The 17,547-nt window shown below is 37.9% G+C and overlaps 1 protein-coding gene across 1 annotated transcript in view; it reads right to left on the bottom strand.

The window, feature by feature from the left end:
* Nucleotides 1-17,547, bottom strand: part of LOC117340584 — a 117,828-nt gene that overhangs the window by 10,647 nt on the left and 89,634 nt on the right. Inside the window, exons 19-32 of the mRNA XM_033902344.1 lie at nucleotides 16,953-17,030; nucleotides 16,527-16,705; nucleotides 15,808-15,954; nucleotides 15,544-15,623; nucleotides 14,664-14,789; nucleotides 14,006-14,123; nucleotides 12,064-12,233; nucleotides 11,240-11,489; nucleotides 10,624-10,699; nucleotides 9,571-9,705; nucleotides 8,711-8,850; nucleotides 6,378-6,487; nucleotides 4,882-4,975; nucleotides 1,005-1,099 (exon numbers count right to left, since the gene is read on the bottom strand). Of these exons, the coding sequence (XP_033758235.1) occupies nucleotides 1,005-1,099; nucleotides 4,882-4,975; nucleotides 6,378-6,487; nucleotides 8,711-8,850; nucleotides 9,571-9,705; nucleotides 10,624-10,699; nucleotides 11,240-11,489; nucleotides 12,064-12,233; nucleotides 14,006-14,123; nucleotides 14,664-14,789; nucleotides 15,544-15,623; nucleotides 15,808-15,954; nucleotides 16,527-16,705; nucleotides 16,953-17,030 (1,798 nt within the window). The remainder of the gene's footprint in view (nucleotides 1-1,004; nucleotides 1,100-4,881; nucleotides 4,976-6,377; nucleotides 6,488-8,710; nucleotides 8,851-9,570; nucleotides 9,706-10,623; nucleotides 10,700-11,239; nucleotides 11,490-12,063; nucleotides 12,234-14,005; nucleotides 14,124-14,663; nucleotides 14,790-15,543; nucleotides 15,624-15,807; nucleotides 15,955-16,526; nucleotides 16,706-16,952; nucleotides 17,031-17,547) is intronic.

The raw sequence follows: 17,547 nt of genomic DNA, 5'->3' as shown, positions 1-17,547 counted from the left end.
TATCAGTATTTTTCAGGTCTAGTGAACATGTGTTTTAATGACATTATCAGTATTTTCCTGGTCTAGTGAGGACATGTTTACAATGATATTATCAGTATTTTCCTGGTCTAGTGAAGACATGTTTTTAATGACATTATCAGTATTTTTCAGGTCTAGTGAGGACATGTTTTTAATGACATTATCAGTATTTTCCTGGTCTAGTGAAGACATTTTTTTAATGACATTATCAGTATTTCCCTGGTCTAGTGAGGACATTTTTTCTGATCTAGCACAAAGTAAATGTGAAATATGACACAACAGCAGTGACAGAAAGTGCTCAATCCACGCAAGACTTCAGGAAAAAGACAACATTTTAGTACAGTTTCTGAACATGTACAACATCCAAGCTATGGCCGTTGAGATCACCATGGTAACAACACTAAGGCAGTTACACAACATGGCAGACTACAGATGTACAACGACTAGGGGACATCTCAAAAACTTTTCTCAAAATATTTACATGGAGAGCTCAACATCCTGATCTAAACATTATCTAACTATACATACACAAACAAGTCAAGATACAGCGAAGATCTCAAAATAATTTTCTATTTTCAAACGATAAACATCAATATGTCGGCAGGGAAAATCTCAAGATTATATACTTCTTGGAATTTTCAAAACTTTACCCGTATTGTAAAAAGGAAAATTTGCATAGCAGCAAGTCACTGACCAAGTGAATTGTGTTTTATGATGAAAATTTTCAGATTTCAGCTTCTGATTGCTGACTATCAATACAAAATTATAGATCATTTAATATAAGAAAGAAGACTTATAAAAAGGGAGACAACTTTGTAGGTGACAGTTGAATACTCATAGAAGATTATATAACAGCAGATGCCAGAAATTCAATATCTGAGAGAAGGTTTAAATTAGGAAGACAATGAAATATCTGATGAAGTGATTAAGGGAGACCATTGTTGTTCAACTATTAGGAATATCAATATTAAAGGGAGATAACTCACCAGAAGATTGGTAAGGATCTGGTTCATCCTGTTGGCCATCTCCCGTAGTTTGTCCATTGGTATGGGCATGGATAGGTCCTCCTTGGCTAGACCAGCTGTAGATAAACATGGCAGGCTTGTTACTATCTATCAGCTGCGACTCACCATTGCAGAAATTATGTTATCAAACTCATCACTGCAGAAATTATGTTATCAAACTCATCACTGCAGAAATTATGTTACCCAACTCACCACTGTAGAAATTATGTTACCCAACTTACACTGCAGAAATTATGTTACCCAACTCACCACTGTAGAAATTATGTTACCCAACTTACACTGCAGAAATTATGTTACCCAACTCACCACTGCAGAAATTATGTTACTCAACTTACACTGCAGAAATTATGATACCAAGCTCATTATTACAGAAATTATGATACCAAACTCTTTATTGCAGAAATTATGTTACCAAACTCTTTATTGCAGAAATTATGTAACCCAACTCATTATTACAGAAATTATGCAACCCAACTCATTATTGCAGAAATTATGCAACCCAACTCATTATTGCAGAAATTATGTTACCAAACTCAACACAGCAGAAATTATGTTACCAAACTCACCACCATAGAAACTGTTACCCAACTCACTACTGCAGATATAATGTTACCCACGTATAAACTATTTTTTTTGGGAAAAAATAAAGAAGGAATTTTTCGAAATCTACCTCAAAGTATGCTAATCAAGTTAAGAGAGCTTTGAAAAACAAGACATAGTTTCTGCAGTAAATGTTTCTTGATATTTTCTGCTAAGAAATATCTTATTATTTAAAAAAAATAATTAAAAAAAAAATATCATTTTTTCCAGTGAAGATATCATGCAAGAATGTTATTTCAAATAATTCTCTTTAAATGTAAATCATGCAAAAATTTTTTTGTCTATTTTCTTTCAAGTCCCCAGAGGATTGTCTGCAGCATACCACCATTATATGAATGATTAAGGCCATGTCCAATAGGGCAGCCTGATGTTGTGTCTATGGTGACAATCTGAAGTCAAGTCCATAGTCTGACATCATGTCTGTGACAAGAACAGTGAGGTCATGGCCGTGCTGACAATATGAGGTCATGTCTGTGATGACAGTCTGAGGTCGTGTCCGTGACGACAATGTGAGGTCATGGCCGTGCTGACAATATGAGGTCATGTCTGTGATGACAGTCTGAGGTCATGTCTGTGACGTCAATAAGTGAGGTCATGTCCGTGACGACAGTCTGAAGTCATGTCCATGACGATAGTCTGAGGTAAAGTAGTTGACGTCAATAAGCGAGGTCATGTCCATGACGAGTCTGAGGTCAAGTAGTTGACGTCAATAAGCGAGGTCATGTCCATGACGACAGTCTGAGGTCATGTCCATGACGATTGTCTGAGGTAAAGTAGTTGACGTCAATAAGCGAGGTCATGTCCATGACGAGTCTGAGGTCAAGTAGTTGACGTCAATAAGCGAGGTCATGTCCATGACGACAGTCTGAGGTCAAGTAGTTGACGTCAATAAGCGAGGTCATGTCCATGACGACAGTCTGAGGTCATGTCCATGACGATTGTCTGAGGTAAAGTAGTTGACGTCAATAAGCGAGGTCATGTCCATGACGATTGTCTGAGGTAAAGTAGTTGATGTTAATGTGTGAGGTCATGACCGTGATGACAGTCTGCGGGCACATTTTTGACAAAAGTCTAAGGTCATGTCGCATATCATCATGGCATTAGAATAATTTGCCTGTGATTGGGCCGAGATGACCCAGGTCATTTCTGTGACCACAAGTATAAAAAGTTTTTCTTTATATCAATCACACTTTCGTTAGTGTATACATTACATTCCAACTTAACTAGATGTTAGATGGCAAGCTGGTAACACACAAAAACAAAAGGAATGCACACATGCTACAATATGGCGACTCCGACAATCCCCGGGGACTGTGGGGGTGTGTACGACCCCCAAAACATGCTATGGTGTGGCAGCATCCTCTTCCCTTGGAAGTGAGGGGGCGTACAGGCAGTACAACCCACGAGACATGCTACAGTAGGGCAGCGTCCCGTTCCCTAAGGACTTGGTGCCCCGGGAGTACAATTACCACATGAACACTCACAAAGTGAGGTATAGTTATTACAACACAATATGCCATTAAAAATCTGTAATACAAAAGAGAGAAATAAAATTGTGCATGATTAAAGCAATTTTATCCTTGTGTGTGCATGTAAATTAACTCAATAAACCATCTCTATCTACGCACACGACATCCTGGTATAAGGAAAACCCACTCACCGAGAAAACTGAAACGATATATAGGTCTCACCAAAACCTTTTAGCCTCAATCACTGAAAACCCACTCGCGGAGAAAACAATATATAGATAACACCCAAACCTTTTAGCCTAAATCATTACCTCCCTGCATTCAGCCTATATCACTAACTCCCTACCTTCAGCTTATATCCCTAACTCCCTACCTTCAGCCTTAATCACTAACTCCCTACCTTCAGTCTATATCACTAACTCCCTACCTTCAGCCTATATCACTAACTCCCTACCTTCAGTCTATATCACCAACTCCCTACCTTCAGCCTATATCCCTAACTCCCACCTTCAGCCTATATCACTAACTCCCTACCTTCAGCCTATATCACTAACTCCCTACCATCAGTCTATATCACTAACTCCCTACCTTCAGTCTATATTACTAACTCCCTACCTTCAGCTTATATCACTAACTCCCTACCTTCAGCCTATATCACTAACTCCCTACCTTCAGCCTATATCACTAACTCCCTACCTTCAGCCTATATCACTAACTCCCTGCCTTCAGCCTATATCACTAACTCCCTACCTTCAGCTTATATCACTAACTCCCTACCTTCAGTCTATATCACTAACTCCCTACCTTCAGCCTTTATCACTAACTCCCTACATTCAGTCTATATCCCTAACTCCCTACCTTCAGCTTATATCCCTAACTCCCTACCTTCAGCCTATATCACTAACTCCCTACCTTCAGCCTATATCACTAACTCCCTACCTTCAGCCTATATCACTAACTCCCTACCTTCAGCCTATATCACTAACTCCCTACCTTCAGCCTATATCACTAACTCCCTACCTTCAGCCTATATCACTAACTCCCTACCTTCAGCCTGTATCACTAACTCCCTACCTTCAGTCTGTATCACTAACTCCCTACCTTCAGTCTATATCACTAACTCCCTACCTTCAGCCTATATCACTAACTCCCTACCTTCAGTCTATATCACTAACTCCCTACCTTCAGCCTATATCACTAACTCCCTACCTTCAGTCTATATCACTAAGTCCTGGTCTTTAGCCTATATCACTAACTCCCTACCTTCAGCCTATATCACTAACTCCCCACCTTCAGCCTATATCCCTAACTCCCTACCTTCAGCCTATATCACTAACTCCCTACCTTCAGTCTATATCACTAACTCCCTACCTTCAGTCTATATCCCTAACTCCCTACCTTCAGCCTATACCACTAACTTCAAGTCTTAACTCTTTAGCCTATATCTAAAATTCCCTACCTTAAGCCTATACCTCTAACTGCCTTCCACTAACCTAAATCCCTAAATCCCTGCCTTCAGCCTATATCCAAAAATATCTGACCATAGAGACAGACATCCTTACAAATGCAAGATTTTGTGTGACATCTAAACACTGTTCTCTTGTGTTGAAAATCTGCTTTGACAATTTTTAATATACAACATCAGACTTCCGTACTCTGTCACCTGCCTCCTCCCCCAACCCTGACACTTCCTTGGATTTTTTTGGGTCATGTCCCCTCCCCCCTCCCTTACCCCCAGTTTGTTAACCCCACCCCCAGGGAAAACCTACATTCAGCACTGTTTAACATATTGATACAGTCCTCCGACTCTTGGGCCATGTCTTGTAAAAGCTTGTTAATTGGTCGGTTGGTGTCTGCACCCAACTGCAACACAAAATACAAACAGAATTATTATGGAAAGTTCTTTTTATTATTAATACTCTCTAATTAATAAACAAGTGGAATGTTCCATTTGCAAGAATTGTACAGACTGAATTCATTTTCTTTTAACTTAGAATGTGGACTCCTCATACAAATCTGAAAAACGTTTAAGAGTTATCTTCCCTAATTTAAAACTCTTTCCGTACTCACGACGACTACAGACGTCACAAAAATGTGCTCTTGTATCCTTCATGACGACTACACACGTCGCAATTAACATGCCTTCCATCCTTTGTGACGACTCAAATCGTCGTAAAACATCGCAAAAGATGTTGATATTACTTGCTGGTTTAGCATAGTCATACGAAGGAATTGACACGGAAATGATGTTTTTAAGAAATAAAAAGCAATGTAAATATTGTATTGATGGTATATTTTACGTACCAGAAGAATAATTCATTCGTTAAGATTGTCTATTTCAAAGAATTCCGCCGGTTCATGCCGAGCTGTTTACATAGCTACAAAATGGCGGCCTCAAATTTACTTTCGTTTTCTGCGAGATTGTTGAGGTGTTAAACACAATAAAACAATTAAAAACGATAATATATATATAATTGAGTAACGTTTATCATCAAAATAAGTAAGAAATACGTAAAATATTTTTACACACCGAAAAAACGATGTTTTGGCTGCGTGATTTCTTGCACATGTGTGAACATGTGCCGATTAACATGTCAGTTCCCGCGATTCTGCCTGGTGATTTCGCCGTATTTTAAAGGAAAAATTGGGTAAAAGAGTTTCCGTACTCAGTACTTGTTCCATATGATAAACTTCATTTAATATTAAGCATTATACAACAGTAAAAGATCAGTAAAAGATCGTTTTATCGACGTCTGATGTGATAGCCATATGCTCCAATACACAAAGGACCTACCCAGCATTCACTTCCGGTAGCGACCGCGAAATTTGAATGAGTACGTAAAGAGTTAAGAGACTGCTAATTATCATTAGTCTGGCCTGGCAGGCTGCTAATTATCACTAGTTTGGCCTGGCAGACAAAGATCCTAAAGTCTTTCATGTATATGAAGGTTTGTAAAATATATTCTGCCTTTCTTTTGACAAATTAAAACCTTCAAACCACATATATGTATTTTAAACTTTTTGGCGGCTAACAAAATTCTCGAAATTATGGATAATATAAGTTTTATTATAAACTTAATCATAGATTAAGATTTTGTCTTCCTCTGAAATAGCGAAAGTTCGCAGATATGCACAATCTACTGTTGTAAGCATTTAGGACATTCTAGCAGAAATCAGATATCGGCAATCGACACTGTAAGTATTTCGTTTATGATATAAAATCTGATGTAATATTGACATAACTTCTCGGTCCAAAATGACTCACCTGTATTGGTAGAGTACTGTCCATCTCGTGTAGTTTCAGAATCTCCTTAAGCAAAACTCGGCGGTCCTTCATCTTCTGCACAATGTCAGAGTCCAGCAGCTGAAGCTTGTCTGTGTAAGGGACACAGGGGCTCAGTCTCATAGCAACATGCACCGTGATGCAATACCAGAATGTCGGAACACATTACCACAGTAACGAGTCACCCTCTCCTTCCTAAAACTTTCTACCCCTACCACAGTAATACTTTGTACAGAATGTCTATAGTTGAAACCAAGGTTAGGTTTGAGTTTGAAAAAAAAAAAAATAAAATTCATGTGAACAAATTATTGTTTTAAGCAATTTTGTTTACATACAGAAATCCAAAATTTACTTGCCTTACCAATGCTAGAAATATTTTTACCATTTAAAGATTTACCTGTTACCGTAGTTTTCTGAACATGAAAGATTTCTCTATCCTGACGTGTTACCTGACGTACATGTTACTCGACATGTGGTAGAATGTTCCACATCACTGGCTACAGTGTTAGTAAAATAAACCATTTCTCGTCAAAATCCACAATTAAAAGTAAACACTTAAAAAGTTTAAAAAAAAAAAAAAAAAAAAATCCCCACTATATCTGATTTTACCAAAAACAAAAACAAAAAACAAAAAAAAAACACTAAATAAAAAAATTCAAATTATTTCTAATGTTTGAAAACTAAATTAATTTTTTGAATTTTTACTTCTTTTTCTTTTAACTTAAAAAAAAACAACATTTCTTCAAAATATGTGGTAAAAGGCACAAGTAATGATGGATTTTGACGGGAAAAGACACTAAAGAACTGATGAAGTTAGATTATCTAAATATACTTGGCACGACAAGACACCATTGGAACAAATCAACACTTGGAACCATGGCTGCTATATGCTGACATGACGACTGTTGCCATGGTGATGTCACATAGAGGATGAATTGGAGGAATTTCTCCAAACAATGGTGGACAACAACAGATGTAACCATGCCAACATACAAACGTCCTTATAAGGAGATATATGTCACACATCTAAACGTACGGGAGATTTTAGTTCAGAGAGACAGTGTTCTTTAAGTGACTAACAGCTACCAAGATAGTTAATGCAGCCAAGCTGGACAGTATGTGATAATCTCGTAGGATTTCTAGGATAAACAAACCTTGGCAGGATTTATAGTGACTTTTCCATCTTAATATATCATATCATGCATTCTCTTTCACAACAAATTTATCAAAACTGCAATAAAATAAATACTGTCTTTCTTCAAACTACAAATTAAGGTTGTGTATCAAAACAAATATTTACCATATTCATTATCACTCTGAGGGGAGATAACTCTAGAAAATCTTTTTTTTTTCAGCTGTTTCTTGACCAACAGGAGAATCTAGTGGCGACTGCTATTGTCCTACACAAACTACACAATACACTAATAACTAAACCTACCTTGCACATCATACTCTTACCCGTCCTGGTCAGTTTTACCCAGTGTGGATTTATATAGTGAAAGGTATGAGGGTTCTTATCTTGGGGTGAAGGTGAGAAATTTAGGGAATATAGTTGTACATATGGACCGGGTTGGATGGTTGTAGGCTTTATGTATGGGAGAGGCAGGTGTAATTTATCTTAGGATTGGAAAATCAAACATGAGTTGCAGAAATTTAGCTGCAGATAGTATATTTTGGGATGGCAAAATTTACCTGAGGGTAGAGAAATCTGCCAAAGTTGAAGTTGAAAGTTACCTAGAGTTGGAGAAAATTTACCTGCAGGTAGACAAATTCACCATGAGTTGGAGAAATTCACCTGAATTTTTTTTTTTTGGGGTGGAGAAATTTACTTTTGGATGTAGAAGTTTACCATAAGTTAGAGAAATCTAACTGCAGAAGGAGACATTTATCTTGGGTTGGTTAAATTTATCTCAATTTACAGAAATTGACCTGCAAAGAGTAAAATTTACCATGTGGAAGGGAAATTACTATCCGGGCACAAAGTTACAGATATTTACTCTTTAATTATGTATACCTAGGGGTGAGGACTAGTAGAGGGGCAGGGGTTACATAACTGGGAGGGACAGGGGCATTCGAGGGATTAAACCTAGGAGGGGGCGGGGGCATTAGAGGGATTAAACCTAGGAGGGGGCAGGGGCATTCGAGGGATTAAACCTAGGAGGGGGCAGGGGCATTCGAAGGATTAAACCTAGGAGGGGGCGGGGGTTACATACCAGGGAGGGGCAGGGGAATTCATAGCTAGAGGATGATGACCAGTTTTGGTGGAGGGGCTGACATACCTAGCGGGGTGAGGACTGTTGGAGGGGCTGACATACCTAGCGGGGTGAGGACTGGTTGGGCCTTTGTTGTGACGGCATCTTTGATGACCATATCTTCAGGTTGGATGAGACCAGGTTCCTCCGACAGTTCAACCTGCTCTGCCATGAACTCTCCACTAGGACTGGATCCACTTGTGCTGTAATACAATCAAATGTATCCATCTCTGGTAAAACTGAAGTATTTGTGGGAAGATTTTTCCGAACAACTTTGAGCTAGAGCTTCTAATCCTTACCAAGGGGAGACAACTAGGTATAGGGGACAACAATCTGAAATCCATTGGCATGCTACACAACTCCTCAGTGGTGATAAGTGTATCAATATCTAAAGAATTCAAACAATTTATTGGCCGGCAAATGTAAATGTAATTTTTTTTACAACAATTGCTAAATAAGTTATATCAACTCATATTAATCATGCTTGTTGACCTGGATTGAAGCGCGCGAGGGGTTTTATTGTGGGAGGAAACCGGAGCACCCAAGGAAAACCTGCAGAGTCGAGCAGGTGACTCCTATACATTTTCACGGCCAATCAGGGAATCAAACCATGGCCGCCCTAGGTGAAAGGCAAGTGTTTAATTACCACAATGCCACCCGACCACCCTAGCCGGCAAATCACTTACTCCCCAACAGCAAGGAGGGATGACATGGATGTTATGATTACCGAATCGTACTAATTAAATCAAAAGAAACGATACACTGTCAATATTACCACTGACAGTAAAACTAAAGTTGTCATGAAAAATAGCTCCATAGTTACAAAATAGTCGCTTCCTCATCACATCTGAAGTTATTTGAGGTGATTTGCATGCACAGTTATCTGAGTGGTGTGAGAGGACCAATGGAATGCGATTCTATACCTGCGATTTTCCACCCGTAGTGTGTCGCGCTCCTGATTAATAACCTCTGGTTGTGGGTTGGCGACATCTGTCACTGTCGCCTTGATGTGTTTATCCTTGAAGGCGTCCGCTGCATCTTTGATGTACTTACACCACCTACAAAGGTCAAAGGTAAAATGGCAAAGGTCAAAGTTCAGTTCAGGCAACAACAACAGGTGATAGGCAACAAATGTCAACATCTCAAATAGAATAAACGTAACATCTCACTTAACGTACAACTTTGTGAGGATAAGGATTAACACAATTTATAAAGAAATATGGTTATAAAGAAATATGGTTTGAAGAATTTCTCTGAGTATTGTGAAATATATAAATGTATCACATTTGTACTGGAACAAGCCGAAGTCTGTTGAAAAGCTCACCAATACTTATTGCTTTGTTTGTTTTTGTTTAAGGTCCTATTAACAGCCAGGGTTATTAAACAACGTGCCAGGTTTTTGAGGTGGAGGACAGCCGGAGTACCCGGAAAAAAATCACTGGCCTATGGTCAGTACCTGGCAACTGCCCCAAGTAGGTTTCGAACTCGCAACCCAGAGGTGGAGGGCTAGTGATAAAGTGTCAGGACATCTTAACCACTCTGCCACCGCGGCCCCCTATACCTATTGCTGTTCAATAAAATCACTACTATATTGTTGTCCTATAACCATATCGGTTGGGTTTCTCGGAAAGCTGAGAAACAGACCAGTCTGTGCTGTCTTGGTTGTGTCCTTGGGCATGACACTTTACCCTAATTGCTTTGGATGGCATGCTACGGGCCTCCCGTATGTTGTTCAGTGAGGTAGTCACCAACTACTACAAGGAGACCCTGCTCAAAATGACCTTCATAAGCAATAAACCTAACAAATAAACAGATTGTCCCTATAATATGTCCAACCCTTGACAGAAGTTATATATTGGCGACTGTGACTTATTGGCGATAATTATGATTTGGCCTGAAAATAAATAACTTGTAAAATTAACATTCTCTTGCCTGTACTACAGGGTCAGGTAGATTAAGTGACAGAGTATACTTACTTTCGCTGTTCATCAGCTGTGTGGGCCGATAACTCGTAGATCTGTGACTTTGACACCACAAAGAAGGCCTTTTTATCTGTAACACGAACGTTTGTACATCACAAAATCAATGTGAGGTAAATGTTTGTACATCACAAAATCAATGTGAGATAAACTATCTTTTTTTACTGGATTTTACTTGTTGCTAAACATGGGTGATTGCAGTTGAATATACCTTTGCTATTTACTGTTAGGTAAAACTATGATATCGTTAAATATACCTTTGCTATTTAGATATCGTTAAATATACCTTTGCTATTTACTTATTTACTGTTAGGTAAAACTATGATATCGTTAAATATACCTTTGCTATTTACTTATTTACTGTTAGGTAAAACTATGATATCTGTAATCAACATATTTCTGTCAGCTGTTCTCTACATTTGATGACAAACACAGCACTACTTACCTGTAGCCTTCTACATTTGATGACAAACACAGCACTACTTACCTGTAGCCTTCTACATTTGATGACAAACACAGCACTACTTACCTGTAGCCTTCTACATTTGATGACAAACACAGCACTACTTACCTGTAGCCCTCTACATTTGATGACAAACACAGCACTACTTACCTGTAGCCTTACTGTTGGTGTGGAGGATGTTGTTGAGTTTGAGGACGGGGGCGAACATATATTTAATATCCTCCTTGCCCGCCACCAACTGTGTGCTCTGACACTTGAGGACGAGCTTGTCATCTTGTTTTTGTAAAAGTACAAATAAGTCTTCTAGGAGAATGACATGAACGTCTAAACTTTTCCTCTGGTTCATATTCCATGTCAGTGCGCCCTCGTGTACCAGCCGGTGAGCTCGTAGGTCCAGGGTCTGCAAAACAGAGACCTCACAAATGACTACATGTAAGCAAGTTCATCAAATTTACACTTTATAATCTAGCCATGTAAATCTACACTTAGTCAGCTAGCCATGATTGCTACCTTGACCATTACACCCAAGATTGCTACCTTGACCATTACACCCACGATAACTACATTGACCATTACACCCACGATTACCACCTTGACCATTACACCCACAATTACCACCTTGACCATTACACCCACGATTACCACCTTGACCATTACACCCATGATTACTACCTTGACCATTACATCCACAATTACCACCTTGACCATTACACCCACGATTACTACCTTGACCATTACACCCACAATTACTTACTTGACCCTTGCACCCACAATTACTACCTTGACCCTTGCACCCACAATTACTACATTGACCATTACACCCACAATTACTTACTTGACCCTTGCACCCACAATTACTACCTTGACCCTTGCACCCACAATTACTACATTGACCATTACACCCACGATTACCACCTTGACCGTTATACCTGTGATTACTATCTCAACTGATCATCTTTACCCATAATCATTACCTTGAGGTCGTCGGCCATGTAGTCGGAGAGGATCTTCTTTTCCATTCGTCGCTGTAACTGTTCCAGTCTGTAGATATTCTCGTAGTCCTGGACGGCTTGGTTAACGTACTCCAGGATGTGTTTACTGCACTGGAGAGCCCGCTCCAGTCGCGTGTGTTCTTCTGACCCCACTGTAACAAATACAGGAAGTCTAACCTCCGACCGCTCTCAATATATATAACACATTACTCAATTAACACGGCCAAACCGTCAAACCTCCGACCGTTCTCAATATCTGACCCCACTGTAACAAATACACGACGTCAAACCTCCGACCGTTCTCAATATCTGACCACACTGTAACAAATACACGACGTCAAACCTCCGGCCGTTCTCAATATATATAACACAACTCAATTAACACGGCAAAACCAAGAACATCAAGTCAAACCTCCGACTGTCCTCAGTATAATTATATAACACAACTCAATTAACACGGCAAAACCAAGTACATCAAGTCAAACCTCCAGCCGTTCTCAATATATATAACACATTACGCAATTAACACAGCAAAACCAAGTACATCAAGTCAAACCTCCGAACATTCTCAATGTATATAACACATTACTCAATTAACATGGCCAAACCAAGTACATCAAGTCAAATCTCCGGCCGTTCTCAATATATATAACACATTACTCAATTAACACAGCAAAACCAAGTACATCAAGTCAAACCTCCGAACATTCTCAATACATATAACACATTACTCAATTAACACGGCAAAACCAAGTACACGTACATCAAGTCAAACCTCCGACCGTTCTCAATATCTGACCCCACTGTAACAAATACACGTCAAACCTCCGACCGTTCTCAAAATATATAACACATTACTCAATTAACACAGCAATACCAAGTACATCAAGTCAAACCTCCGACCGTCCTCAATATAATTATATAACACAACTCAATTAACACGGCCAAACCGTCAAATCTCCGGCCGTTCTCAATATATATAACACATTACTCAATTAACACGGCAAAACCAAGTACATCAAGTCAAACCTCCGAACATTCTCTATGTATTTAACACATTACTCAATTAACAAGGCATCTCAAGCAATATCAAGCCCCTTGTGATTCAACATTGACCAATACAATAGGAAATGGTAAGAATTGTTGAATTACAATGCACCTCAGTAAAACACCACAACATTTGAAAATATCATAACGGCACAATTTGTTAATTAATGAAGTTGGTCAGCAAGGAAATAGAAAATGTTCATAGTAAAAGTGACTTCAAATTTTGATCGCTTTAAGTTGTTGAAATGCAAATTCATACCACAGATGACAACAGACAATTTAATGAAGTTGATAGAGTATAAACCTGTTATTTCTATATCACTCAGTTTTAAATTTGGTCACCCTGGGAGTCGGACTAGTGGATTTTTATAATCCTATTAAGACTCAGTTACTTCCATTGTGGAGTTGATGTCAACTTAAGTTAACTACGAGATCACTTGGCACTAAATGTTGCAAGAAGGCACAAGACTGAATGGATGTGACAGGAAACTCTATAACTCGGTAGGGCGAGAGAAATCCATTTCTCATTTATGGGAAAGTCCAATCTCAGTTCAAACTTACAATGCTGAAAATTGTTGTACCATCACAACAAATATACATCAGGTTTTATCAACCTATATTATCATATATTCTCAACACAGCATGTTGTTTTAGTTTCCTCGAGGCCAGGCTTACACAATGTGTGTTTATTGAGACTCTCTATCAGGTTTCAATGACCTATATTATCATATATTCTCAACACATGTTTTTTTTAGTTTCCTCGAGGCCAGACTTACACAATGTGTGTTTCTTGAGACTCTCTGACAGGTTTCAGTGACCTATATTATCATATATTCTCAACACATGTTGTTTTTAGTTTCCTCGAGGCCAGACTTACACAATGTGTGTTTCTTGAGACTCTCTATCAATAACGGGTATTTGGTCAGCCTCATCATCTGGGTCGGGATGAGATCCTTCAGTTGTAGCCGACGCATCAGGTTACTGCTCTCAGCCTCCTAGATAAACACACACATGAACAGGAATGAGAACATTTACATAAATCTACTGTTTAGCACAGTTATCTCCCTTATACCCAGGCACTAAGAAATATGGCTGTAAGATCCTAAATATGTTCTAAATTTCTAAATTTTCACGTTGTCATGATCAAACTCGACTTTTTTAACTTGAAAAACTGGAAAATATGTAACCTTCCACATAATGATGTCCTTTCAGAATTGGTGATGGCTGAAAGCATGTTCTGCCTAAAATCAAAATATCAGTAATTTTTTTATTGCATATATGACGTCTTTGTATTTAATGGAACAGGAATTGTAGGTAGTGATCGTTAATTCATTTTTATTTAGAAAACAAAAGCACTTTGTACGTCTCAGCACGCAAGAATCTCCAGTGGCACATTTTAAAGTTCAGTATGGGCAAAATTTCCCTAGACCAGTAGGAAAAGGAAATATTGGAGCTAATATCTGGCAGTCTGTATAGACAGGAGTTCTGATTAGACAGGTACTGGTTTAGACAGGTTGTATGTTACAGATACTTACCCCCAGAAACGTCGATATTCGTGCATCTTTCTTCTGTTTTGACCTGAGCATATCCAGCGCATGTTGCTGGTTTCGACAAAATATGGCACAATTTTTACGGAATGCTTCCCCCTCCTCATTGTCAAACTGTTAGGAAAACACACTTAATTAGGCCAAGGTATTTTAAGTAATGTTTTAAGTCCGATGAAAAATAAAACACTTCATTAGACTAAGCTTTAAAGTCACAAATGATTAGTTGAGCTCTGTATGATCAGTTACCAAGTTAGGCCAAGCATTTTTTCAATGTTTATTGTCTCCTATATTTATGTATAGCCAAACTTTCTGAAATGAGACCAAGATAAGCTACACATTATTAGACCAAGCTAGATGTTGTCAATGTTTCTTGTCTTCTAAAACCAAACTACCCATAATTAGGCCAAACTAGATGTTGTCAATGTTTCTTGTCTTCTAAAACCAAACTACCCATAATTAGGCCAAGCTAAATTTTGTCAATGTTGTCTTCTACACTCGAAATATCCATAATAAGACCAAGCCAAATTTTGTCAATTTTTTTTGTCTTCTGCCCATAATAAGCTCAAGATAAGTTACAAAAATTAAAGCCAGACTACACACTGTTGTGTGGTGAAGCAATCGTTAAACTGAAAGTGTTTTAATTTTAATTCTTAATTGTATCCTGATTCAATTATGAATTTCCTGTACCATTGCAGTAATAGTTGCTTTATTTCTACATCACTTTAAACAAGTAAATTTATCAAAACCTTTCACTGTGTTCTAACACAAGATGAATATGAAACAGACTATACCACACTTTCACTGTGTTCTAACACAAGATGAATATGAAACAGACTATACCACAATCATGTTCGTTCCTGTTACTTACTCGTTTTAATAAAACATCACCGATATCATCGACCACTTTGTTTTCTCTCCTCTTTGCCTTTAAAGAATTATTCAATGAACCTGAAATGATAAACACAGAATTATAGAATTTTTTTAGGAAATTTATTCTAACGATCATTTCAAACTTGAATCTGATTTAAAATTGATGATGTTTAAACTGGGGAAAAAACATGATCAGCAAGGAGGAAGATTTTATTGACAGGGGAGACAACTTGTATTTACAGGGGAGATAACCAACACTTACAATGAAGATGGATCATGTAGTCCAAGTTTGGAAACAGCAGTTTAGTAAATTCCTCAGATATATTGGGATCCTGAACCATTGGCTTTTGAAATAAACTTTCCATTATTTTTAGGTTCCGCACGTGGCGTCGTTCGGTATAAATCAATTCTGAAATGAAAAGATGTGATAAATTTGATTAAAAGGTGGTAAAATCAGAGAGTTTTAATACGACAATTTAAAATGAAATTTCTCCCCCACTCAACTATCTATATTTACATAGGCTTGTATAGATATACTCTCAATTCCTCAATAAGAATTGGTAATATTGGTAATGCAATAACTCCTTGCATTTAATTCCAAAGGTGGTCAAGTGTGAACTCTGACCCTTTAACCTTGACCAATGACCACAAAAATCTTTTTGTAAGGGTACATTGGTGTAAATTTAAACTTAATCTAATAATGTGCCCATGAGATATCTTGCTCATACATTTATTTCAAATGGTCATGAGACCCCTTAACCTTTAACCTTTGACCCCTTTACCTTGACCAATCACTACCAATTCTGATCTGGTGCAAATGGAGGTAAACATAAACTTAATCTGTTGATACACAATTTTTGCGTAGATTGAAGTATTTTCAGTAACAGAAAGCCACCTCCCCTTAGAAATATCACCTGATGACTTGGACACTAATTACATGTACGATTATAAAATTCAACAATATCACCAGATGACACGGACCATTAATTACATCCTGTCGTTTTCGTTCCTTTGGCTTCAGTCGACGGTAAACATCTTCGGGGAGGACAGACTTAAGTTGAGGAAGTTCCTGTTCTACATCATAGTCCGAGTCCTCGTCCGGCACAGACTGTGGGATATTGTTGACCGCATCCAGTGAATTACTCGGACTGTCAACACTTCTGCAAAAAATTAATACATAAATGATATTTTATTGGGACTCACAAGTAAGTTTTATCATTCTTACTGATAAATACAAAGAGCTGAAACTGTTATCATCAAAATGTTCTCATGAAAATAAGAATAATGAAATTGCCAGAGATTCCAAATTAAGCTGTAGTATTTTGGTTTGTGTAAAAAAAAAAATTAGAATTAAGAAGACATTATCTATGTTAATGTTAGTACAAATTTTCACACATCAACACTCACCGATTTGAAAGACTTGACGTTGACGAACTGCCAGAATTGTTGTGTAGCGCCTTTATAGCGTCGTCCATATCTAGGTCGCTGTAACACAAACATGTTACCATCTAAATATAGGTCAAACAATTATAAATATTTTACGAGGTTAATCTGTGTCATGTACTGTACTACAAAAATCATCATGTTATCCAAATCTAGGTCGCTGTAACAAAAATATTCCCATCTAAATATAGGTCACTGTAACACAAAAAATTACAATTTAAACATATAGGGCACACAAACACTAATATGTTACCACCAGAATTTAGGCCGCTGTAACACAAACATAGACAAAAGGACAGGAAATATTTTATATTTTAAGTTTGTATTATATTATAATCGATGTTATCAGGAGGAAATATCTTCCAGTACACTGAAACATGAGATAAACTACCCTTTTAATGTCATTTAAAACTCATTGACACTGGAGTAATCTCCCCTTGACAATGTATATTTATAATTAATGAAACCTGGAGTAATCTCCCTTTGCCAATGTACATATATATATATATATATCTAATGAACATGGAGTAATCTCCCCTTGACAATGTATATAGATCTC

The sequence above is a fragment of the Pecten maximus genome, chromosome 13 (genome assembly GCF_902652985.1).
Source record: "Pecten maximus chromosome 13, xPecMax1.1, whole genome shotgun sequence".
Classification (NCBI taxonomy): domain Eukaryota; kingdom Metazoa; phylum Mollusca; class Bivalvia; order Pectinida; family Pectinidae; genus Pecten; species Pecten maximus.
The sequence above is the reverse complement of the archived record's forward strand: the minus strand, read 5'-3'. Positions and strand labels throughout refer to the sequence as shown.